A 25,211-nucleotide genomic window follows, 5' to 3' on the forward strand; every position below is an offset into this window, starting at 1 on the left:
GCACATTGTGGACAGCCTCAGTTTAATGCCATGCATTTATGTTGTATGTTTAGACGTCATGTGGTAACCCAACACAATACGAAACCCTCAACTCATATTTAATGTTTTCTAGGTTTCATTTTCTTTTACCTTGCAAAGTTTCGTTTTTTTTTTTTAGATTTTGGGCATCATGCAACCTGTCAATTTAGCTTCTCTTTGTTTGGACTACAGCTTCTACCAAATGACATGAATTTGCACCGAGTTTGATTGGGGAGTGTTTTCTATCCTAACCATGCATGATTGTATGGTTAGTTATATTTCTTGCATCTTGCAAGACCTGTGATCATTTTTTTAATGTAACCCACCAGTTGAGAATCACTGATGTAGTCAATGGAGATCTAAGTGCTTTCACACATACAGGCGCAGATATTCTGCAATAATTGCATTGGCTGAGATGTTCTGATGGATGATTATTATAGGACGTCCATCTCTATACCCACACACAGCACTGATGCACTTCTATTTTCAGAGTCGCAGTGATTAGGCTCTTTAATCAGAGCTGACAGTGAGAGCCAAAGAGAGATGTCGTATTGGAATACTGCATGGATGGATTGGAGCCGGAGTGTGTTTATGAGTGACGGAGGTGTGGAGGAGTGTGTGAGTGTGTGATTATGTGGGTGTGTCATTTCCAGTCACTCGTTCACTGCCAGTAGAGAATAAAAAAAGTATAATTTACTAGAGCCAGAGTGAATATCATGATCTCACCATCTCTCTCTCTCTCTCTCTCTCTCTCTCTCTCTCTCTCTCTCTCTCTCTCTCTCTCTCTCTCTCTCTCTCTCTCTCACACACACACACAAACTCTCTGTAGCTAAGGAGAAATGATGTAATTCCTGGCCTCCTCCTTTGTTATTTCTTGGACTGCGTTTTCTAAATATGACTGTGATAGTTTTCTGATTCCTCTCCTGGGATGCATTTGATTAAATCACTGTGTTGTGTTTAGCTGTGTTGGTGTTTAGATCTGACATTCAGAAGTAGGGCACAGTAGGCGTCATTAAGAGGTCAGCACTCTTTCTCTTATCTTTCTCTCCTCCTCTGCACTTACAGGCATTAATATTACATGAGTATGAAAGATTGAGTATGCACGTATTTGTTCATTTCTTTCTTTGATTTAGTTTAAGGGTGAAGAATTAATTGGCACTATTCACCGCTGTTCTCTAACCTTGTGAAGTACATGGAGATTTATGAGGGTTCGTTGTCACATGCTTTAGCCAATTCATTGCAATTAGAGCTCATGTAAGCTTTTTCAAAGTGAACTTGAGAAGTTTTGAATATAGCCAAGCATGACTTGAAATGACTTTTTCTTTTTTCTAACTGTCCCTTTAACTGCTTTTGATTATTTTTGTTTTTACACTACCATTCACAGGTTCGAGATAAGTAAGATTTTTTTTTCAAGGAATGAACAGCAATTTTATTCAGCAAGGATTTAAATATTTTTTTAACTTTCTATTTATCAACGAATCCTTCAAAAAAATATCATGGTTTCCGAAAAAAATCTAAGCAAAGCATTGATAATAATAAGCAATGCTAAGCAATGTAGAATGATTTCTGAAGATCATGTGACACTGAAGACTGGAGTAATGATGCTGAAAATACAGCTTTACATCACAGGGATAAATTACATTTTTTTAATTATTAGTATTATTGTAATGAAGGTAGCCTTGGTCAGCATATGAGAGTTCTTTCAAAAGTTACCCCAAACTTTGAACTGTACAGGTTACTTTTTATTTTTGGTTTTGTTACGAGAAGCTGTTTTGTTTTTCATCTTGCACTTACATTTTTCTCTTTCTCTGTTGCAGGAGTAAAATGATCCCTGTCAGCTGCTCTAACTCGAGGTTGCTGTGGTCAGCAAATCAGAAGCTGTGCTGTGTGTCTGTCGTCTTCAAGATGTCTGCATTGATTCATGGATTATTCAAGCATTTACATAATGCACATACTGTAGATAAGAAACCAGGTCATCAGGACTAATGTGAGTGTGAAGTCAGAATGCAAAAAGTTTGGGGTCAGTAAGATGTCGAATTGCTTTTGAAAGAAGTCACTTATAAATTTTAAAATGCAGTTTGTTTGTGTGACTCAAAGTTACATTTTCAGCATCATTCCTCCAGTCCTCAGGGTCACATGATCCTTGAGAAATCATTCTAATATGCTGATTTGCTGCGCAAGAAACATTTCTGATTATTTTCAGTGTTGAAAATGGTGCTGCTTCATATTTCTTCTGGAAACCATGATACATGTTTTGAGGTTTCTTTAATGAACAGAAACAGCAATTACTTGAAATACAAATATAACATTATATATGTCTTAGAGATCAGAATAGGAGTATATATATATATATATATATATATATATATATGTATATATATATGTATATGTATATATAAATATATATGTAGTGTATACATTTTTTTTCAAGTGTCAAATGCAAAACAAGTGAATTTGATTTTAAAAATGTAAAATATAAAATGTAATTACAGTTTTTGTTTAATTATTTGCTTTTTTTTTTAAATGGAACACCTTTTAGAACAATGCAGGTGGATATAATGTAACACGACATTTACTTTGGACAGGTATAATCTTTTCTTTGAAAAAAAAAAAAATATATATATATATATATATATATATATATATATATATATGAAAACTGAACCATTAAAAACTGTGATATTTAAAATAAAATAAACATTAACTGAAATTTCTCCTTTGAATTTAGCTTGACAATTTAAACTAATACTAAAATAAAAATGAATAATATATATATATATATATATATATAGTTAATAAACTAAAAAATAACAAAACACAACAAAATTATTACAACTAAACTAAACTAAACTAACCTAACCTATATATATATCTGACACAATTCAACAGTAAAATGTACATTTTCATAATCTTTCATCAAAAGGTAAAACTTGCCCCACCCTGAAACAACTTCCCATTCTTGAAGTCATCTCATAGGTTGTGTGGGTTATTAGTAAATACAGTCAAAGCCAATTCAACAGTATTGAAGGTAAGTATAGGAGAGAAGTCCACTGTTCACAGTCCAGTGCAAACTCAAATGACTACTTGAAAGAGTTTACTGGGTGATTTTCAAGTCAGACTGACAGTATGACACAGACTGTGATTAATATTATGAGCCATGTTGAGCTGTGCTCATATTGATCATTCTCTTCCAGTCAAATAGTGTATTATCCATCAAAAATCCCCTCTGGTTCTTGGTGGACTGATGATTAGTTAGACATTACAGCTAAATCTGCTACTCATTTTCATAACTAATGTCAATGTTCTGAGCCTGTCAGTTCAGAGAGTAGTTTTGAGGAAAATTAACAGAGGAGTGTTATGAAAATATAACTAATGGTCTGGCTTACAAAAGAGGGCCAATTTTCAAAGGGATAGTTCCAGCTGTTGTGAACCTCTTTGACTTTAAAAACATCTCTAGTTGATTTTCTCTTCCATGTCATACCCAGATTTCTACCGCCTCAGTGTCTGGCTTGTTTAAGATACAAAGCTGTGGCAGATCCATCAAAAGAGAGACGTTTTATTCAATGTGAATCATAATGTGAGTCATACCGACACAACACTGCTGTCAACATGGGAATTAAACTGAGAAAAACAGGTTAAGCTTCACCTAATACTATGAAAGGCGACTGTTCGGGATGGATTTGTGTGATCAAACAGACTCTTAACATGTGTCGACATTAACATCACTAGAGGTACAGAAGCAGAAAACCCTCTCAACTTCAGATTTCAGCAACAGGGAGATTTATGTCCATATTTACACATATATATATTTATATGTGTATAAATATATTTACACCGATATATCAATTAAACATGTTAACAACATTTTACTGAGTGAAACCTTTAACCTTCATGCTTAAAGTTTTAAACTCTTGACCAAAACTTTGCCAAGACAATATCTTCATGTGTCATCAAACTTCAGCTAGTTTTGCTTCTTCGTACGTACCTTCTTAATGTTGTTGTTTTGTGATTTACTAACTCCGAAGTTGCGATCACATTCTACAAAAATTAAAAGAGCCAGGAATGAATAAAAGAGCTCTTTCACCAGTATCTTTGGAGCTGAAATGTGCTGTAAATTTAGCACAATCTAAACTGCCTTGTTGATGATCTTCACATGCGTCTCTGTGACAATGAAGTCATTCACTGCTCTGTCCCGTCACATTAAGGGCAATTCCAAAGCTTCCCTTTGAAGAATTTAATTAAAATGAGCAAGAAATGGGCCAAGAACGAGTGTCATAGTTTCAGTAAACGGAATTGAAGAATGTTAACACGGCTCTCAATTAATCCAATAGTCTGGTCTTCATTAGCAACGCAAACAGCATCAGGAGAAGCATTTCATGAACCTCTTTCATTTTCATTGCTCTTTCTGGAAATCCTTCACTTGATTTCCCATTCAAGTCTCTAAATACATTAAGCTCACCAAAACAAACTACACTCTCATTTTGAGTTTATTAATGTAATCATAATCATTTTCATGCTTTCTATGCAGAATATTATAAATAAATGTCCCCTCATGCATATAAAACGGATATTTACATTACTATATGTGAGATAAGTGTTCAAAAATATGTCTTCATACATTTTATGTATTACATTCTATTACCATTTTTTAATATATATTTTAAAATGTGAAAATTTGAACTAAACACTAGAAAGATGGAAAGACTAAGAATTAATTTTTCATGTATTGTGATGACAAGCTGTTTCACTATGACATGAATAAACCTTGTTTCTGAAGTGATGTGCAGAACATTTCACATGAGTGGATTTAACAGAATGAAGAGATAAAAGAAAGATGCGGTGGTAGGTGCTTATTAAATAAATATGAGGAAAACATCAAACTGCTCTTTTGAATGCCTCTGAATGAAGAACAGCACAGAAGCACCTGAGATGTGCTCTTCTCTCGGCTGAGCTCTGCTCCAGTGACCTGCAAGAAATGTGGAGGTAAAAATAAGAACTATTCTCCGCTCGCTTGTTTTAGTTATTGGTTTAAATAAAGGCCAAAAAAAAAAAAAAACTCTATTGCAGGGTCAAATGTTTAATTTTTTTTTCTTTTCAAAGTGAACACAATGCTCGCAAAAAAACAAAATGCTTGTTAACTGATGGTAAACTAGGCTATTAAAAATAAATCAAGATTTTTGTTAAAATGATTTCTCTGAATCGCTTTTTTAAATCATTGTTTTTTTTAATTGTTGCTTTTATAATCCTGTTAAAAAGTTATGACAATTCATTAAAAAAAGTTATACAGTATTAACGTGACAAAGGAGAAAAAAGAAGGAAGGAATAAGGTACTTTAGCGCCATCTGTTGTTTCTAAACATGTAGCAAACATCAGAATCAGAATTAGAAAGGGCTTTTTTATTGGCAAGTGTTCTCCCAGGTGCTAGATATCCATTTGAATCCAAGACATGCAGTGAGCAGACTTTAGTGCACACACACACACACACAAGGAGCTTCCAGTGCAAAGAAAAAGTACAGACACAGTGCAGACATATAATCTGACATACATATAATAGAAATACATAGCTATAATAAAATTAAATATAACACTCATATTAAAATCTAAAGTTTGTTAAAATATTTTGGGTCATCACAATAGTGTTAATCAGTTATTGAAGCCTGAAGTATCTTGTTAATGTTCAATATTGTTTATAAAATAAAGGGAAAATTAAGTGATTTTTTCCCAATAATAATTTTATACTAAAAGCATATCAAAGTGCATCAAACGAACAAACATGAATTGTAATTCAAGGAAATATTTCAATAGCTTTACAATTACATGCCAGCACATATTTCAGAAATATGGTCAAGCTAGGTCATTTGTACATTATAATTATTTGGCAAAGGAAATAAACAAAGAAATATGGGATTTTCCTAAACATTCTCCAGTGAGGTGGCGTAAAACAAAACATCTTTTAATCCCTCATTGAATGATTACTAATGTTTGATGTTTTACCAGTTCAAAACAACATCCTGAAGATTTTTTTCCTTTGTTTTTAAGATTTTGATTAGAGCCTGAAAAAACCAGTTGCTATTTCACACCAAATTGACTTTTTCATTGGAGCCAAATTTGACATTTTGGTAAAAGAACACAAAAGTTTTTCATCTTTCAAAAGTGTGAGTTTAATATTTAATCCGATGTATTAATATGATATAGCTCAGCAAATATATCGCATGTACAGTCGTGGCCAAAAGTTTTGAGAATTACATAAATATTGGAAATTGGAAAAGTTGCTGCTTGAGTTTTTATAATAGCAATTTGCATATACTCCAGAATGTTATGAAGAGTGATCAGATGAATTGCATAGTCCTTCTTTGCCATGAAAATGAACTTAATCCCAAAAAAACATTTCCACTGCATTTCATTGCTGTCATTTAAGGGCCTGCTGAGATCATTTCAGTAATCGTCTTGTTAACTCAGGTGAGAATGTTGACGAGCACAAGGCTGGAGATCATTATGTCAGGCTGATTGGGTTAGAATGGCAGACTTGACATGTTAAAAGGAGGGTGATGCTTGAAATCATTGTTCTTCCATTGTTAACCATGGTGACCTGCAAAGAAACGCGAGCAGCCATCATTGCGTTGCATAAAAATGGCTTCACAGGCAAGGATATTGTGGCTACTAAGATTGCACCTAAATTTTGCCCCAGTCCTCAGCAGTCCATTCACTATACTTTCTGCAGAAGATCAATCTGTCCCTGATGTTTTTTTTGGAGAGAAGTGGCTTCTTTGCTGCCCTTCTTGACACCAGGCCATCTTCCAAAAGTCTTGTCCTCACTGTGCGTGCAGATGCGCTCACACCTGCCTGCTGCCATTCCTGAGCAAGCTCTGCACTGGTGGCACTCCGATCCCGCAGCTGAATCCTCTTTAGGAGACCATCCTGGCGCTTGCTGGACTTTCTTGGACGCCCTGAAGCCTTCTTTACAAGAATTTAACCTCTTTCCTTGAAGATCTTGATGATCCTATAAATTGTTGATATTCTCAGATGAAGCCCCTTTCCAATTGTTTGGGGCACCTGGAAAAAGGCTTGTTCGGAGAAGAAAAGGTTAGCGCTACCATCAGTCCTGTGTCATGCCAACAGTAAAGCATCCTGACACCATTCATGTGTGGGGTTGCTTCTCATCCAAGGGAGTGGGCTCACTAACAATTCTGCCCAAAAACACAGCCATGAATAAAGAATGGTACCAAAACACCCTCCAACAGCAACTTCTTCCAACAATCCAACAACAGTTTGGTGAAGAACAATGCATTTTCCAGCACGATGGAGCACCGTGCCATTAGGCAAAAGTGATAACTAAGTGGCTCGGGGACCAGAATGTTGAAATTTTGGGTCCATGGCCTGGAAACTCCCCAGATCTTAATCCTATTGAGAACAATCCTCAAGAGGCGGGTGGACAAACAAAAACCCACTAATTCTGACAAACTCCAAGAAGTGATTATGAAAGAATAGGTTGCTATCAGTCAGTATTTGGCCCAGAAGTTGATTGAGAGCATGCCCAGTCGAATTGCACAGGTCCTGAAAAAGAAGGGCCAACACTGCAAATACTGACTCTTTGCATAAATGTCATGTAATTGTCGATAAAAAGCCTTTGAAACGTATTAAGTGCTTGTAATTATATTTCAGTACATCACAGAAACAACTGAAACAAAGATCTAAAAGCAGTTTAGCAGCAAACTTTTTGAAAACTAATATTTATGTAATTCTCAAAACTTTTGGCCATGACTGTATGTTAAGAGTGAACGAGCAATGGCAAAGCTGCTCTCTACCCCAAAACTACATTTCCCAGAAGGCCTTGTCACAGGAAGCGGCGTCACTGTACGGATTGCGCTGCTACGTGTTCGGACCAAGCAGGAGGAAGTTGATATGTCACGGTTGCTGCATAGTTTTTTGCACACTGATTAAGTAGATCTTTGATTTATTAGTTGCTGATACTGCCGTAGAGCAGGTGAGTGTCATATTTTTACACACCGAGCAGGAGCGACATGCTAGCTAACTTGTTTACCAGGTTATTATGTAGGACCGAGGCCCATGGAACAACATAACTACGCTAATGCTTTGTTCTTAAAATCAAAATCCTTTTTACCGACCACATTAACAGTAGCAGGTTTACTTTTTTGTTGCAGTGTTAGAGCTACTGTAGCACTGCTGTCAGTTATGCTGTGTAAAGCAAACAAGAGTACGTTAATACCACTGATCTAGGATCAGCTATAGATGTTTACAAAGCAGATCATGTGTTTAGGAAGCAGAAGAACTGATGAACCGACGACACATTTGATTACGAAGCTTGAGCAAAGTCTATAGGCTTCTTTCATGGACAGATAATAGATGTAGTTTTCAGACATAGAGAGAGAGAGATCTACTGTACCTCCTATTTCAACACTTACTGTAATGAAACTGTTGAAAAGTTGGACTTTTTTCGTTTTGTCAAAACAGACCAAGCTGTATTTGTTGGTCATGATGACCCAACCACTCACATTTAGTCACAAAGTTTATTCCTAATGTGATTTAGGGATACATTTAGGAAGATTATATTTGGGCTACTGTTTCCACTATTTCAGAAATGAATGATTCTTGCTTTAATTTGCTCAAGTGTTAATGTGTTTGCGATATCTATTGTAATAGCTCTCTCTTATCCCACAGCAGTATGTTGCCGACGAGTTCCCCGCAGATCCATCAGAACGGCAGTCTGAACACTCGGGATGCAGCGCGGCACACGGCCGGCTCCAAGCGCTACAAATACCTGCGGCGACTGCTGCACTTCAGACAGATGGATTTTGAGTTTGCCATTTGGCAGATGCTCTACTTGTTCACATCGCCGCAGAAAGTGTACCGCAACTTCCAGTACCGCAAACAGACGAAAGACCAGTGGGCCCGAGACGACCCTGCGTTCCTGGTGCTGCTCAGCGTCTGGCTCTGTGGTGAGCACTTTTGATGGAAACATGGGAAGGATACGGAAATTAAACTTGCATTGGCTCACTTATCGTGTTTTCTCTGCAGTGTCGACGGTGGGCTTCGGTCTGGTTCTAGAAATGGGTTTTGTGGAGACGTTGAAGCTGTTGCTGTGGGTGGTTTTCATCGACTGTATCGGAGTCGGATTGCTCATATCTACACTCATGTGGTGAGGAGTCACAAACACTCACAAAGGCTGCCAAAAAATGTGCTGATATGGGCTTGATCCAGTTTCTTTTTCTGGGTTACGGATTTTTGCATTCTTTTTATTGTTTATTTCCGAATAATGTCTTATTTGCGAAGAGAACTTTAGTGAAAGTGAAGTGAAGTGACATTCAGCCAAGTATGGTGACCCATACTCAGAATTTGTGCTCTGCATTTAACCCATCCGAAGTGCACACACACAGAGCAGTGCACGCACACACACACACACACACTGTGAACACACACCCAGAACAGTGGGCAGCCATTTATGCTGCGGCGCCCGGGGAGCAGTTGGGGGTTCGATGCCTTGCTCAAGGGCACCTAAGTCGTGGTATTGAAGGTGGAGAGAGAACTGTACATGCACTCCCCCCACCCACAATTCCTGCCGGCCCGGGACTCAAACTCACAACCTTTCGATTGGGAGTCCGACTCTCTAACCATTAGGCCACGACTTCCCCCTACATTTTAACTTTTTTTAAAGTTTACATTATTAAAAAATAACCCTGGGCAGGGTGGTTATGAGCCTAGCATGAAGCAATGTTGTTATCATTAACTAAAATTATTGTCAGTAATTGAATTAAGGCTTAAATAAAGCAAAGTAAAATATAAATATTGGATGTAAAACTTAACTTAAAAAGCTAAAATAAAAAATGTTGCCTTGGAAACTGGCTGAAATAAGTTTAGAAGTACTAAAATGACTAAAACTAAAATTAAAAGTTAATAATACAAATTAATTTAAAGTAAAACTAAAAAATAAGTAGACGTTTTCGTAAAATGAAAATAAAGGTGAAATAAAATTAAATCTAAATATTAAAGCTAGTTGAAAAAAGTTCATTGAAGTTAAAGTACGTAAATTACTAAAACTGAAAAAAAAAAATGTTTGTCAGATATATAAATGGGTAAATAGAAATATACAAAAAATACCAGTACAAAATAAAAATCTGAAAAACTAAAATGGCAAAACAAACACAAAAAAAGTTTTAATAAATACTATAATATATAAATGCTAAAATTATAAATACAAAAAATATATATTGACTGGCTACCAGTACAAAATAAAAACTAGTAAAAGTAGACAAAATTAGTCAAGTTAAAATGAAAACCAAAAAAAAAAAAAATCTATAATTACTTTAATATATAAATGCAAAAAATCTCATTACTAAAAAAATCAATACATGAAAATTGACTGGCTGACTGTACATTGTCCTGTATAATACATCATCTCTTACCAAATTAATAAATAGACATGAAATATTGGTCTGACTTCATTATGTATTTTAATAGTCAGGGAATCTGTTGCCAGATTGTACAGTTTAGTAGTTATTATACAATATTGTCTGCTGTGACTGACAAATCACAATCAAGTGCTTTAAAGAATCAGCCGAACTTTGCTGGAATACATCATGAAGAGAACTTATGAATGTAAAACTGTACAGTAATCCCTGTTTTTCTTCTTCTCCAGGTTTGTCACAAACAAATATCTACAGAAACATCCTAGCAGAGATAACGATGTGGAGTGGGCCTACGCGTTTGACGTCCATCTGAATGCTTTCTACCCTCTTCTGGTCATTCTGCACTTCCTACAGCTGTTCTTCATCAACCGTAAGTAAACAGGAGGATACACGAGTATAATAATGTAGTGTCTAGACGTTGTAAACACATCTTTTCCACTCTTTTGACAGATGTTGTGGTGATAAATTCAGACTGGTTCCTGGGTTATTTTGTGGGAAACACCTTGTGGCTTGTTGCCATCAGTTACTACATTTACATCACATTCCTAGGCTACAATGGTAAGTGATTGTGACTGTGTGTTTTTACCATCCACAAGCTTACATGATCTGATTTACTCTCTGTGTTTCTTTAGCACTTCCGTTCTTAAAGAACACCGTGGTGCTTCTGTATCCCTTCGCTGTGCTGGGACTCCTGTATGTTCTCTCCATTTCGCTCGGCTGGAACTTCACTAAAGGTCTCTGCTGGTTCTACAAGCACAGGGTCCAGTAAAGGACAGCAGGACACATGAAGGACATTGCTTCAGTGCACATCTGCTCTTAAAGACGGATGGAAAGTGTAGACACTTTTGGGACTTTCTGACTTTTTGTATGATCTGTAAATATCAGTTTGGTTGTAGAGGAAATTAATTTCAGTTGTTTATGTTGTCATGAACCTTTTTTTCCCCTAATTTGATACTCAGCCCTCATTTAATGTTGTTTTTGAAAACGCAAACACGGGAAAGTGCATAAAATATCTGCTAGGATGCTGCACTTTTTACTTGTGAAAACGTGTACAATAAAGATATTTTTAAAGAAACAGATTTTTAGTTCATTCAATGTTGTCCTCTGATGTATTTTGAGATTTAAATGCATGCATATGGTTTTGATCACACATAATGTATCCCATTTTCTAAAATACAAAATATTCCAGTAGGTTCTCAAGACATTCATCATACAATGTAAATAAATAAGGATCCGATAGTAACTACATTAAGAAAAATTCTTTAAATATTAAAATCTGTATTATTATTATTAATGCTTAGACAACAAAAGGTAAACATGGCCAAGGGATCACATACAAATCCAGAAAATAACCAATAATTCTAAATAAACATAAAACATTAAAACACATACGTTAATAATAAATTAAGAATTGTTACAAACAAATAAAACAGAACGTAAATGTTGTTTCAGAGACATTACAATGAGATTCAAGCAATCACAAACAAGGAAATCATCTAAATGCATGAGTTTTCTTTGAATACGTATAATATTTCAGAAATCTTTTTTATTCTTTACAAGAAGAGGAGATGAGTGAGTTTAATTCAGTTTTAAAAGGGGATAGAATGGGAAACTGCTGAATAAAAGTATTGATTTTATTTTAAAAAAAAAAAGAAAGAAAAAAATTACTTACCCCAAATTACTGACCAGTAGTGTATATTGTTATTACAAAATATTCATATTTTAAAAACATAGCTTTTTTTTTTTTACTTTTTATTCATCAAAGTATCCTAAATCATCAACATTTTCAAAGAATTGTTTGGAAATCTTTATATATATATATATATATATATATATATATATATATATATACACATACATATCGGATGAATATATGCAATAACCTTTAGGAGAACATTCACAAAGAAAATAAGATAGAAGTAAGAGAAAGAGGAGAAATAAAACAATAAGGGGGTATGTAGCTTAAAATAAATGGGAAAAAATATGTTAATAATAATACTATTAATTACAGTAATAATAATAAAAAAGAGTGCTAGACTTTGTTAGGTATGACATCACAGGTGCACGCGCATCTTTAGTTCGCTGCTCTTCTCACGCGCTCTGTCATCGGCCACGCGCCTGCGCGACCCCATGACCACACGTGACGTCAGACAGCAGCATGGCGGCCAAGGTGACTCTGGCGACTCCTCGTTTGACTGAAAAATTGCGTTTACGTTTCTTTACAGTAGACTTTTAATTACAGTTGCTGATTTTTAACCGCAGGAATGCTAATAGATGTGTAAATGGGTGGAGTAGAGACAATGATAAACGTTTTTAACGGACCGGCGCGAGCATCACTGAGCTTATCACCACACTCCCGCTGAGACTTAGTGTCTGTGAGGATCATAAAACCATAAAATATACCAGAATTGTGTGTTAAACAGCATTAATCAGCCCTTTAGTGGGCTTTTCTGTTGTTAGAGATTGGGTTTGTACTCCGGCATGTGAGGATCATGTTGTGTGGGTGAAATTGTAGAGACTCTGACTTCATGTGTGTTTGTGTGGTGTAACGTTGCGTTAATTACTAACTTGTTATTTTGTTGTTTGTTAAAATTAGGTTCATACATTATGTGCAAGGTTTTTGTGCCAGAAAGTCCCAATAATGTTAAATGTGCTCTCAAACCCGTAAAGATCGTTTGATATTTAAATGAGCATTTAGAAATAAATGTATTTTTCAACATTAGACTCACTCTCAGTAAAGCCTCGTCATCTTTGGACTCTGTGAAAAACCTTTAATCGATGCAGGAAGAGCTCTAAAACAATGCATTTCGCTAAATATTCTGATGGTTTTGTGGGTATAAATATAGATCACAGCTCTTAAGGTTCTCAATTCATCTCTATAGAAATCAAGAAACCTTATTGTTATTCTGTGCTGTTGTTTTGCAGGTGCAGTTAACCAAAAGGGCCGACCCTAATGAGCTGAAGGTCATCTTCCAAAAGGTAAGTTTATTCTTATTTTGGTGTAATGTCAGGTTATGGTGTTTTTTTAGTTTCATTTCAGTTTCATTTTAGTTCCACTGTTGTCCATTCCTGTGAGAAACCGGGTCTGCAACTTTACAAGACAGTGTTGATAGTGTCATGACTTTGGCCTGCCATTAGATCTTTATTTGCTTTAGTGACGATGCATTTTTAATTGGCTCTCTATTATAGTCTCCTTTTCCCCAAAGCGAAATCACATGCTTGGGAAAGTCTAGACACTTGTGTGTGTTTGTGGGTAAGCAGTTTATTGTGTGTATTCTTTATTTTCAAGCATGGATGGGGAAAAAGTTTGTTTCTCATTAAATGTCAGCCAGGGCTTTTATATTAGTGTAGTGAGATCTTGTGCATCTGTCAGCTGAGAGTAGTTGTTTCTTTGGCTGCGTTCATTCACTTAGGTGTCTGGTAACTCAGCGACTTGCGTGCAGTGTTGCTCTATTAATAGGCCTCAAGTGTGTGAGATGTATGTTTGGAGGAAGACCTGAATGTCAGGGCAATAGATGGATGAGTGAAGAATGTCCTGATAAGGTCAGGGGGCATCTCGCTTTAGTTTTTCATATCCGGTTTAGCTGCTGCTGATCAAGACTGGGAAAAAAACTCACGTGCCACATGAATGTTAATTGTCACCTTTGCCCATTTGTCCAACTAGACAGAGTTTGGTACTTGGCAAATAAATACAGTTTTAGCTTGCCTATTGCCAACACAGTTGTTTGAAAGAAAGCCAGTGTTATTTTACACAACCGACTACTTTTTATTTTTGCATGCTTCAAACTCTTCAAGTATGTGCCATTGATTTTCTGGTTCTTTTTTATTCTTCATGCAAATTAATCATACCAAACGCCCAACAAATGAGGATAATAGAACTGAGGAGTTCATTTGCCAAATCAGTTAACTGTTTTTAAAAATGTTCAAAAATCATGTTTGTTTGTTTTTATCCTGCATTCCATTTAATATCAATCAAGCTACAATTGGGTGGTTTTATTCAATAATAATAATAATAGTTATAATAATAAAATACAGCTAACTAACACACAATAAAAACATAACACAATAAAAAAAACATGATTTAAGAAAATTAATAAAAGCGGAGTTATCTGTTCTTGCAAATGCACATTAATCATGCTTCACATCCACACTGATGCTGTTACTGTGTTTGTGGTGTTTTTCCTCAGTATGCCAGTGTGGTGGAAAAGGATGGGGAGCGGTACATGACACCCAATGATTTCGTGCAGAAGTATTTGGGCCTCCACACACAGCTCCACTACAATCCTAAAACTGTGCAGCTGCTCGCCGGTGTGGCAGACACTACAAAAGATGGGTGAGACAAGCATCCTGTTTAGTTTTTTTTTTTTTTTTTTCTGTATTTCAATTATTGTTGGTTTGATATGAAGCTTAAACCTCAGCTCAGATCTAGAAATTCACCCACTTTCATTAGATTCATTAGATTATGCATATTTTTTTGTTTGTTTTTTTTGCAGTAGCAGCCAGATGCATATTTCAAAATGTACAAATTTCTGTGTTGCACATACACTATTGCTCAAACATTTGGGTCTGTAAGATTTTGTGCAAGGGAGGAGGCTGTATTTATTTGATCAGAAATACAGTAAAACAGTAAAATTGTGACATTGTTACAATTGAAAAAAGCTAATATTATTGCAATAAAAATATATTGTAAGATGCAATTAATTTCTTTGCAAAGCTTCATCAGCATCATTACTCCAGTCTTCAGGATCACAAGATCCTTCAGAAATCATTCTAACATGCTGATTTGCTGCTCAAGAGCAGTGTGTGTGAAAGAGATTGCAGAATGACCACAGGTTTGTGTTTTCAATGTTTCTTCTGTTTATTTTTTTATCCGTTCAGTCTGATCTCGTTCCAAGAGTTTCTGGCCTTTGAGTCGGTGCTGTGTGTGCCTGATGCCCTCTTCATCGTGGCCTTCCAGCTGTTTGACAAGACAGGCACTGGATGTGTGTCCTTCGGTGAGAACAGTATTGACTGTATAGAAATGTTCAGCCTTATTTAAAAGAAACTTCTGTATTTGTGCATGCTGACATCAAACTCTATTGAAACCAGTTCAAGGTTTAGAATTTGTGTGATGTATGGAGATTACTATGTAGGTCGTTCCAGTTCATTCACCTTTTTTCATTTAATGCTGCCTACAGTATGTAGATAGCAAAGCAGCTTGCAGTGTTTTTGACCCATAGTGTTTTATTCCCTTTAGAAAGTCAGCTGATTGTAATGTTGTTATGCTAATCAAACAAACAGCTTAACCTTGAAAACAGAGACTCATTTATGCACATGTTCTCGTGTTCAGAGGACCTTTAAAACCCTGTCAGTAATGTTGCAACAACCGCTATGTTCCTCAGGAGTGTAAATCTGAGCATTTCCGTGTGTTTACAGAGAATGTGCGTGATATCTTCAGCCAGACCACCGTACACCATCACATCCCCTTCAACTGGGACTGTGAGTTCATCCGCTTGCATTTCGGCAATGACAGAAAAAAAAGTCTCAGCTACCTGGAGTTCTCCCAATTCCTGCAGGTACCACACCCAGACAATTATTCACTCTGAGTCAGGGCCGGCCCAGGCTCTGTTGGTGCCCTAGGCAAGATTTCCAATTTCTGTCTAACAGACAAATAGGCAACAAAATAAAGGCTACATTTTGTAATTATTGTTAGTCTACCATACCCATACGTTTCATTTTAATTTTGTGCATACAGTGGAAAATGACATACTTAAACTTAATTATTTCATTTTATAAATGCTAGATTATAGACATTTAGACACCTTTTTGGTGAATTAACACCAAGCAGTAATGTAACTGAAATTAAAACATTACAGAAGATTACATTTATTGTAAAAAAAAAAAATAATAATAAAGTAAAACTAAATAAGCAAAACTCAAGCAAAAACGTTCCACGGTGTCAGTGTTGCCAGTTAAGATGTTCTAAAAAAAAATTCAAAATACTACATAAACATCACGAGCTAATACACAGTCATCAGCTAATGATTTTTACCTCTATATTGATATTTTTCTGCTCCTCTTCTTTGCGTCGCTTCCTGCCTTGTGCCTCTGATAATTTTCTTTTTTCAAATTATTTTTGTATAAATGATACGTTAAGTGCACGTAAATGTTCATGCATATTTAATGAGTTCTGATCATGTCTTATACGTCATGATGCAGAAACTGCTTAAATTAGTCCAACATGACGTTGTCAAATCTTAGTTTTTTTGTTGATGTCAATTTTATTTTATTCTAAAATTATTTTAATCTGTTCGGTGATCAATCGGTACTACAATTGTTAACTGTTAGAATTTTTTTTGCTTAATATATGGATGTAGGAGTGCACGATGGTCACGAGGGCGCACAAAAAAAAAAAAAACTAACTAAATTCCTGCATCGCCCCACAGTCATTTTGTGCCCTAGTCACTGCCTGTGTCACCTGTCGCCATGCTCAGAGTTATGCAAATATCACATTTTTTTCTTGTTGTTCTAAAATATTTTGTATGTTAAAGGGGCCATCGTATGCGACATGTACTTTTACAAGTTGTTTGAACTGAACAGAGTCGTCATTTACACCCGAGGCACTGAAAACGCATTGGATTACATTTGCTTTTTGTCGGGAATGCACCCCCGATCTACTTAAATGCGTCTATGTTTGCAAGAATCATTCGCAATCCACCTTCATCTACAGATGAAGTGAGTTTAACGTTTTTTCATGAATCTTTGCAAATCACATTTCCTAATAATGTGCTAGTTATCAAGTTTCACAATGAATGCGGCTAAAGTTTATCGTTGCTCAGAGAGCGGCTCGGCAGAGAGGGGCGGGGCAAGCAGAGCTCATTAGCATTTAAAGCAACATGCAAGGAAACAGCTTTCTATGAGCAGAGCTGTTTTTGACAGAGTAGAAACAGTGTTGTTTTACTCTACCATTGAGAAATTTAAACCAAACTATGTTACAGACTTTTCATTAAGATCCTAAAGAATCATATCAACTTGTGGATCCAAAATGGGCATCCGATGACTCCTTTAATATAAGTTTTAAATAATAATTATAATAATGATGATGGTGTAATTATATTGCAATATACTATTAATTTCTTCATAGTAATAATACATTTAATTTAGTGAAATATCAATATAAATTTTTTTTACTATAATATTTAGTATAATTTAGTATACAATATAATGTAGTAACATGAATATAAATTAATTTTAGTTTAATATCAAATCTTTATTTTAATGATTCCTTTAAATTGAATCATATTTATCTTTTAATGTTACAATAATAATTTTATATAATAAGCTATGAATTGAATTTGACTACAGTAATGTATCGTTAATTTAATAATAGAATATAATATTTGATGTTACAGTTAAAGTAATTACATTTATTTTTAATGTAATATAATTATTTATTTATTTATTCATATTACATTTAATTTATACACCATACACACCATACGAAATGGATAATTTATTCTATTCAACTGCTTTATTTGATATTCTTAATTGTATATAATAATTACTATTATTAATATTAGAAATATTATCTGCTGTTATTTTTATTGTATTGTATTGATCTATTTTTCTCTCATTTATTACTTATTTATTGTCTCCTTTTACTTATTTTATATTATTTCTTATATTGTATTTAGTATTTAAATGCTTTGGCAATACTGTAACACAAATGTCATGCCAATAAAGCAACTTGAACTTGTAATTACTTTTAGTAATGTTTTTTAATATAGTAATAATAATGTTAATTTAATAATGTTTTAATATAATAAGGCCCCTAGCAGGATTTAACTGGCCCATGCTAACCAGCCAAATCTGTCTTTGGCAAAATTTCTATATAAGTACAGCCTTTAACAAACATCTAATTTGTTCTGTCTGTGTTTGTTGTGGTAGGAGCTGCAGCTGGAGCACGCCAGACAAGCGTTCGCACAGAAAGACAAGGTCAAGAGCGGCGCTGTTTCTGCCCTGGACTTCAGTGACATCATGTCCACCATCAGACACCACATGCTCACACCTTTCGTGGAGGAAAACCTTGTGTCTGTAAGTGTGCAGCTCTCTTTTCCATCTGGTGAGATGTTAGTTGTGAGGTTACTGTGAAAGGTTTAAGTGTTTGTGTCCTCTCAGGCAGCGGTTGGTGGCACTTCTCACATGGTGAGCTTCTCCTACTTCAATGCCTTCAACTCTCTCCTGAACCACATGGAGCTGATTCGTAAGATCTACAGCACTCTCGCAGGGTCTCGCAAGGATACGCTCGTCACCAAAGGTCTGTAATGCTTTCCGTTTCTGCTCATCTGCACTTCAGAATTACGTTTTTAAGTGTTATCAAACACTTTCTTCATCTGTAGAGGAGTTTGTTCATGCTGCAAATAAGTTTGGTCAGATTACTCCTATGGAAATCGACATCCTCTTCCAGCTTTCAGGACTGCACTCCCAAACAGGGTACTCTCCTTTTAAAACAAAAACATGTTCATTCACACATAATATAAGCAGCATTATCAGCTGATCATGTGTTTGTTAATGTAATGATGTGTAGACGCTTAAACCTGGCTGATATCGAGCGGATAGCACCACTAGAGGAAGGAGCCCTGCCATATAATCTAGCTGAGATGCAGAGACAGGTGAGTTTATCTGTGTAAACGGTCAGATAAGAGACTATTAGGGGTTATATAAATGTGTATATTACTGTGGGAACGTTGTGATGTTATCCGTGACCTTGCTTTGGCTAACACCTCTAATTATTGCAGAAAATATGCTTTCACTATTATGGATTTGATACCACTCTTCCTTTCTTCAGATGATGTCTTTAAACTTAATATTCAGGCTGCAGTCATATATCTCAAATCCAGGGCGGTCCAGAAGCATTGTTCATGTAGTCTGATGCTGTCTTTCTGTCATTGCAGAATTCACAAGCGGATGTTTCTCGGCCTGTGTGGCTGCAGGCAGCAGAGTCAGCGTACAGATTTACTCTGGGATCCATCGCTGGAGGTTTGAGTCAATGACTTCTGCTCATTTCTTATATTAAAGACCACACAAAATGAGTACAGTTTACGTATTTCATTATGGCAAAGGAAGATAATAGCAGGATGTGTCAAGAGGGCATCCCCTTTTTTTTAGTTCACATGGTTTGCTACATGCAGATGGTGTTAGGAAGGAGAGACATTGTCTTTCTGTAAGATGAGTTGTTGGTCTGTTTTCCTAAGTGTTAAACTCATTTTTAAATATGCATTGCATTTCAAGTTAATTGTCATATTTTAGGAGAGACTTCAATGCTTAGATAAACTGACTGGAAAACACTTAATTCCAGTTTCATTCTTTAAAAGGGGTCAGCCAAAAGTGACTGTAAAGACATTTATAATGCTACAACAGATTTCTGTTTTAAAATAAAAACTGTTCTTTTGAACTTAATATTAAAAAAAAAAAAAGGTATGACAGTTTGCACAAAAAATATTAAGCTGCACAACTGTTTTCAACACTGATAATCAGAAATGTTTCTGGAGCGTCCAATCAGCATATTAGACTGATTTCTGAAAGATCATGTGACTCTGAAGACTGGAGGAATGATGCTGAAAATTCAGCTTTAATCGCAGAAATAATTTAGATTTTAAAATGTTACAGTAGAGAACAGATATTTTAAGTTGCAATGGTTTTTCAAAATATTACTGTTTTTATAAATGCAGCTTTGGTGAGCATAAGGGACTTTCCAACCCCAAATTTTTGAATGATAGTGCATTTCTGCTTTTATTTCAAAAGAACAATCTTGTTTTCCATGGCCTCTTTAAGTTCAAAAGATATGCTGTTTTCATTGGATAAGTGTAAATGTACTTGAGTGAAATGTAATTTGTCCTGTGTGTGTTTATAGCCACGGGTGCCACAGCCGTGTACCCCATAGACCTGGTCAAGACCCGAATGCAGAACCAGCGCTCCACAGGCTCCTTCGTAGGAGAGCTCATGTACAAGAACAGCTTTGACTGCGCCAAGAAAGTCCTGCGATACGAGGGCGTCTTCGGCTTCTATAGAGGTTGGAATCGTCTTATGCTATGTTTGTCTTTTATGTTCCTTAACCTTGATGATCTTTTTTCCTACTCCTTTCTTTGTTTCTCCTGTGTCTGTGTTTTCACCTACAGGTCTTGTACCTCAGCTCATCGGAGTGGCTCCAGAAAAAGCCATCAAGCTCACTGTAAGTGTCATTAAACATCTTGACATAAAGCTGTTTCTGAGCAGATGACAGTAAAGCCAATCACACGAGTGCCTCTGTGTCTGTCTTCCAGGTGAATGACTTTGTGAGAGACAAATTTACCACTAAAGATGATACGATACCTCTGGCTGCTGAGATTCTCGCTGGTGGATGTGTGAGTATGAGAGAATAATCAGAATATTTAAATTTAAAACAATTTTTCAGACCCTAAACTTTTGAATTGTACACTGTTCGAACTGGGTTATGTTGTACTTAAATGGCCAAATGTTCCGTCTTTCCAGGCCGGTGGGTCACAGGTTATCTTCACCAATCCTCTGGAGATTGTTAAGATTCGTCTGCAGGTGGCCGGTGAGATCACTACAGGCCCCAGAGTGAGCGCGCTCAGCGTAGTCCGAGACCTTGGCTTTTTGGGCCTGTACAAGGTGGGGAAATCACCAATTTTTAAACTGGTTTATCGAACAACAATTGCCATTGTGACTGCTCTTTATTCTTGAATTGCTTTTAAGATAAGGTCAATACTCACATAAATGTTACTGGTTTTCCTCCACAGGGTGCGAAGGCTTGTTTCCTGCGTGATATCCCCTTCTCTGCCATCTATTTCCCCGTTTATGCTCATACGAAGACAAGTATGGCGGATGAGGATGGGAGGCTGGGTCCTCTGCAGCTGCTGACCGCTGGAGCCATCGCAGGTCAGAACATGTCTCACGCTTGACACGGTGTGCTTTCAGTTAAAGACTTGTGTGCGAGTGCGTGTCTACTTTGCACTTGAGTTTATCCCGTTCAAAACTCTGTGCTGTGTGATTAATAACAATCAAAAAAACAATTCAAAATGCATGTTTTTTTCAGTGTAAAATGACTGAAGAGTACTTATTTTACCTTCATGAAATAAAAATGCACCCCACATGTATGTAAAAGCAAATTACTGATCATCTTATTTTCTGTATACAACTAATTTTTGCCACTGTAAATTTTAATAAAAATGTCTGAACTTGATCTTCTAAGAAATTTAGTCCTCTTAAAACCCATCTTGAATGCAAGCTTGCGTTCATCTGAAAATCCTAATTCCCTTAAAGTAACATATATGGAAGAATCAAGACTAGGTTTTCTGTTTAAGATCAGAGATTTTCTAGCTTGAATGAATAGATGTCTGGATGATTTTATTTTACAGGTGTCCCGGCTGCTTCGCTCGTCACCCCTGCTGATGTGATCAAAACACGACTGCAGGTGGCTGCTCGCGCCGGTCAGACGACTTACTCTGGAGTGATCGACTGCTTCAGGAAGATCTTAAAGGAGGAAGGCTTCCGCGCTCTGTGGAAGGGAGCTGGAGGTGCACACACACACACACACACACACAGATATAACTTCAGTCACATCCACACACTCACTCACAGTCCTCTCTCTGTGTTCTCCGTAGCTCGTGTCTTCCGTTCCTCTCCTCAGTTCGGTGTGACCCTGGTGACCTACGAGCTCCTGCAGCGATGGTTCTACGTTGACTTCGGGGGACAGTAAGTATTGATCACGTTGAGCACACTTTTTACTTCATGAAGTCAGGAAATCTTAAGAAACTTGTATCGCAGAGCATGAGGACATGCCTTTAACACATAGATCTGATGGATGAGCTACATCCATAAATACCATAAAATTAGTTATAAAACAGCTGATCTATACACGTTTTTACACATCACCTGAATTCTGTATTATTTTGCCAACAATCCAGCTTCAAACAATTAAAATGGTTAAAATCTTAAATTCTTCTATTGATAATATCCACTACTCTGGAGTCAGTGAGAGTTTTCTTTTTGAAATAAATCAAGAAATGTTTCTTGAGCAGCAAATCAGCATTTCAGAATGATTTCTGAAGATCATGTGACACTGAAGACTGGAGTAATGATGCTGAAAATACAGCATTGATCACAGGAATAAATGACATCTCGTGATATATTACAATAGAAAACAGTTTTAATTTAAAATATTTCGCAATATTACTTTTTACTGTAGGCCCCTTTTTTGATCAAATAAATACAGTCTCGTCTTACATGAGACTACTTTGTTTCATGTTTTAAAAGAAATGTTATGCATAGAATGATCTTTGTTAAAGGACTTGGTTTTCTGTTTATGGTTTTCTTTTTCTTGCACATAAAATATCTGAAGTAGGCCCTGAGAAATCCCCACTATCTCTTTGAGAGAGCAATGCTGGGTAAATGTCTCAAATCACTTTGTGCTCAGTTTGACTTGCATGACTTCAGAGTGCAGGGTTTTAGAGAAAGGGTGTTGTTGCACTTGATAAAGTATTTAATTCAGTTCTCAATTAAAGCTGAGAAATATTGCATGTTGAGTCACTTTGGATAAGCATCTGCTGTAAGAAAAAAAAACTCTTCTCTTCCTTTCTAGTCGCCCTTCTGGTTCTGAACCAACGCCCAAATCCCGGATCTCTGAGCTTCCTCCTGTCAGTCCTGAGCACGTGGGTGGTTACCGTCTGGCAGCCGCCACCTTCGCCGGCGTGGAGAACAAGTTTGGACTGCACCTGCCCAAGTTCAAATCCTCTGGGGTCATGGCCATTCACTCCGAAACGCCCAAGGAACAAGCCGGCGCATCGTAAATCACGCCCCGCCCACCACGGCCTTGTCCTCCAATGGCTGCATGCCTCCCTCCCGCAGTACATTTGCCTATATTTTTCACATTTTTTATTTTCTCTTTCATTTAGTTTGAGTTTATAGGTGGGGGGAAATTGGAAATTATACTCGTTTACAGAGTCTTGTTGCTTTAACCCATAGCAGTGCCTCAGTTTTGACGAAGAACACTGGTTGAAGCTCATAGTTAGTGTGTTTTCTGAAGCACAAGGTAGATGTCTGCCACACCGATCGAGACCTGAAGCTACACGCACAGTGAAATACATAACAAGGGGCTCTAGAGAAGTTCATCAGCCACTGAAACAAAAGCTAATTAGCTTTTCATGAAACACTCCTTAAAGAGAAACCATGTACTGTCAGTTTTGTGTTCCTCTGCTCCCCAAGATGCACATTCGCTGCTTTTGAGTTTTCTTCTCGTGATTATGATGTATTGATGTGACCGAAGAATGCCGTAGCGCTCTTCATTTGCTCATTCGGCTTTGCGTAGCTTGCACATGTACTGTATATACATGTACATCTCATGCACAGAGACGTGTTTCTCTCTTTCTCTCTCTCTTCGTCACACTGACTGATGTACAGAGGTTTCAGAACTTGTCCGATTGATCAGAGCAATCATGGTTGACTTGAAATGTAGAAAATAATTTAAATGCATTTCATTGTATTTTAATGAAATAAATCAACGGTTACATTTTATTTCTAGTTTGTGAAGGTTTTATTGAATTTATTACTGCAAGCTACAAAAGAGGTCAGTGATGAAGTGAACTGGTGAAGCTGTTGGAGGACCAAACACACGTGAGATCAACACGTTTGTCCTGGTCATGTAACAAAAAACTAATCAAAAATGCATGCACAAATCACAGCTTCTAGCAGAGGAAATATTTTGCATATGGCTTGTTTTTGGACTTTGCTCAATGTGCTTTTGAAAGTCCAATCATATTACCATCCAAATGAGGGAATTTTAACCAAATATGAATAAATGTGCATCTAAAATATAAAAAAAAATGCTTTTAGGAATTCTTAATATTGTCATTGTATTGTGTAGTTATAAACATTATTTATATTTATTATGAATAAATTAACCCATTAACTGTGTATGGGTATTAATCAGTAACTAATAAATTGTTCATAATAATTTAACAATCAATCATTAGCCAAAAGCTCACAACCAGGACAGCCCAAGATAAAGACATTTCGAAGATTTAAACTTTTATTCTTTTTATAACATCTTCTAGAGCTGGAAGCATATAGATTTAAAAATTCCCTGATCATATCTGTGTTTTCATGATTGTGGGACACTTATGAATCTGTTCAGATGTCAGATACTGAGGTGAGTATCCAGAGCTTCCTTCATTTCAGAAAAACGACATTTATAAGAAACAGACAAGCGTTGTTAAGGAATGTTTGTCTAGATTTGACTTTATGGACTGATTAAGTTTTTTTAATTTTATTTTAGTTGTTCTGAACCATTTAAAGCCGCAATATTTAAACTTTTCCCACCAAACACGAAATGTTCAGAGTTTCCACTGTTATACGCTAGGGGGCACTATTATGCTTATGAGTCTACATAGAAAGTGCGCTCAACAACACAGACCATGAAGACGCAGAAAGGAGCGATCTCAAATGTATGCATATGAAAAATAATGCGATCACCAACGCTAACTGCATATAAATGAAAACGGAGTGAAATATCAATTCAGAATGTGGTAAAGGCCTGTGCAAGCTTTGGGATTACTGATGGATGTAATCTAAACATTTTCTCAGCTTGTTGCTTTTTTATGAATCCTACCTATATATATTCAAGTGTTGATTTAAAAAAAAAAAAAGCAATGCTTGAAGCTACAATAAAACTTTTTTTTATTTTTTATAAAGGGTCTGATCTTTATTTTGATGTATTGTGTGTTTAGATATACA

The 25,211-nt window shown here is 36.2% G+C and overlaps 2 protein-coding genes and 1 long non-coding RNA gene across 6 annotated transcripts; 2 read left to right on the forward strand and 1 right to left on the reverse strand.

Annotated features, from left to right (window-relative positions):
* The first annotated feature begins 7,853 nt into the window (after positions 1-7,853).
* LOC132161578 (protein unc-50 homolog) lies at positions 7,854-11,517 on the forward strand. 3 transcript variants are annotated; one of them, XM_059571726.1, is made up of 6 exons: positions 7,854-7,872; positions 8,698-8,975; positions 9,055-9,175; positions 10,673-10,812; positions 10,893-11,000; positions 11,075-11,517. In XM_059571726.1, the coding sequence occupies exons 2-6, from the start codon at positions 8,702-8,704 to the stop codon at positions 11,209-11,211; spliced, it is 780 nt and encodes a 259-aa protein (XP_059427709.1). In that variant the 5' UTR covers positions 7,854-7,872; positions 8,698-8,701; the 3' UTR covers positions 11,212-11,517. The 3 variants fall into 3 exon arrangements, with proteins under 3 accessions (XP_059427709.1, XP_059427707.1, XP_059427708.1); XM_059571724.1 differs by having other exon boundaries at positions 7,866-8,002; XM_059571725.1 differs by having other exon boundaries at positions 7,866-8,002; positions 8,701-8,975.
* Positions 11,518-12,510: 993 nt separating this feature from the next.
* slc25a12 (solute carrier family 25 member 12) lies at positions 12,511-23,993 on the forward strand. 2 transcript variants are annotated; one of them, XM_059571727.1, is made up of 18 exons: positions 12,511-12,612; positions 13,368-13,421; positions 14,630-14,775; positions 15,321-15,436; positions 15,858-15,997; positions 18,369-18,515; positions 18,600-18,738; positions 18,821-18,914; positions 19,009-19,093; positions 19,376-19,460; positions 20,335-20,493; positions 20,600-20,652; positions 20,744-20,824; positions 20,952-21,092; positions 21,221-21,359; positions 21,839-21,997; positions 22,085-22,175; positions 23,062-23,993. In XM_059571727.1, the coding sequence occupies exons 1-18, from the start codon at positions 12,601-12,603 to the stop codon at positions 23,267-23,269; spliced, it is 2,049 nt and encodes a 682-aa protein (XP_059427710.1). In that variant the 5' UTR covers positions 12,511-12,600; the 3' UTR covers positions 23,270-23,993. The 2 variants fall into 2 exon arrangements, with proteins under 2 accessions (XP_059427710.1, XP_059427711.1); XM_059571728.1 differs by lacking the exon at positions 12,511-12,612 and adding an exon at positions 12,660-12,817.
* Positions 23,989-25,103, reverse strand: LOC132161582 (uncharacterized). Its single transcript, XR_009438159.1, has 2 exons — positions 24,351-25,103; positions 23,989-24,304 (listed from the first exon to the last, which is right to left on the reverse strand). It is a non-coding gene; the product is annotated as an uncharacterized LOC132161582 (long non-coding RNA).
* Between the last annotated feature and the right edge of the window lie 108 nt (positions 25,104-25,211).

Source organism: Carassius carassius, chromosome 17 (genome assembly GCF_963082965.1).
Source record: "Carassius carassius chromosome 17, fCarCar2.1, whole genome shotgun sequence".
NCBI classification, from domain to species: domain Eukaryota; kingdom Metazoa; phylum Chordata; class Actinopteri; order Cypriniformes; family Cyprinidae; genus Carassius; species Carassius carassius.

Excerpts from the sequence above, each read along its gene's own strand:
- slc25a12 (XM_059571727.1), top strand. Across the intron at positions 13,422-14,629 it reads TGAAGGTCATCTTCCAAAAG|TATGCCAGTGTGGTGGAAAA; the intron begins GTAAGTTTATTC and ends GTTTTTCCTCAG. Across the intron at positions 14,776-15,320 it reads GCAGACACTACAAAAGATGG|TCTGATCTCGTTCCAAGAGT; the intron begins GTGAGACAAGCA and ends TTATCCGTTCAG.
- LOC132161578 (XM_059571726.1), top strand. The coding sequence starts at position 8,702 with ATGTTGCCGACGAGTTCCCCGCAGATCCATCAGAACGGCAGTCTGAAC. Across the intron at positions 9,176-10,672 it reads CTCATATCTACACTCATGTG|GTTTGTCACAAACAAATATC; the intron begins GTGAGGAGTCAC and ends CTTCTTCTCCAG. Across the intron at positions 10,813-10,892 it reads ACAGCTGTTCTTCATCAACC|ATGTTGTGGTGATAAATTCA; the intron begins GTAAGTAAACAG and ends CTCTTTTGACAG.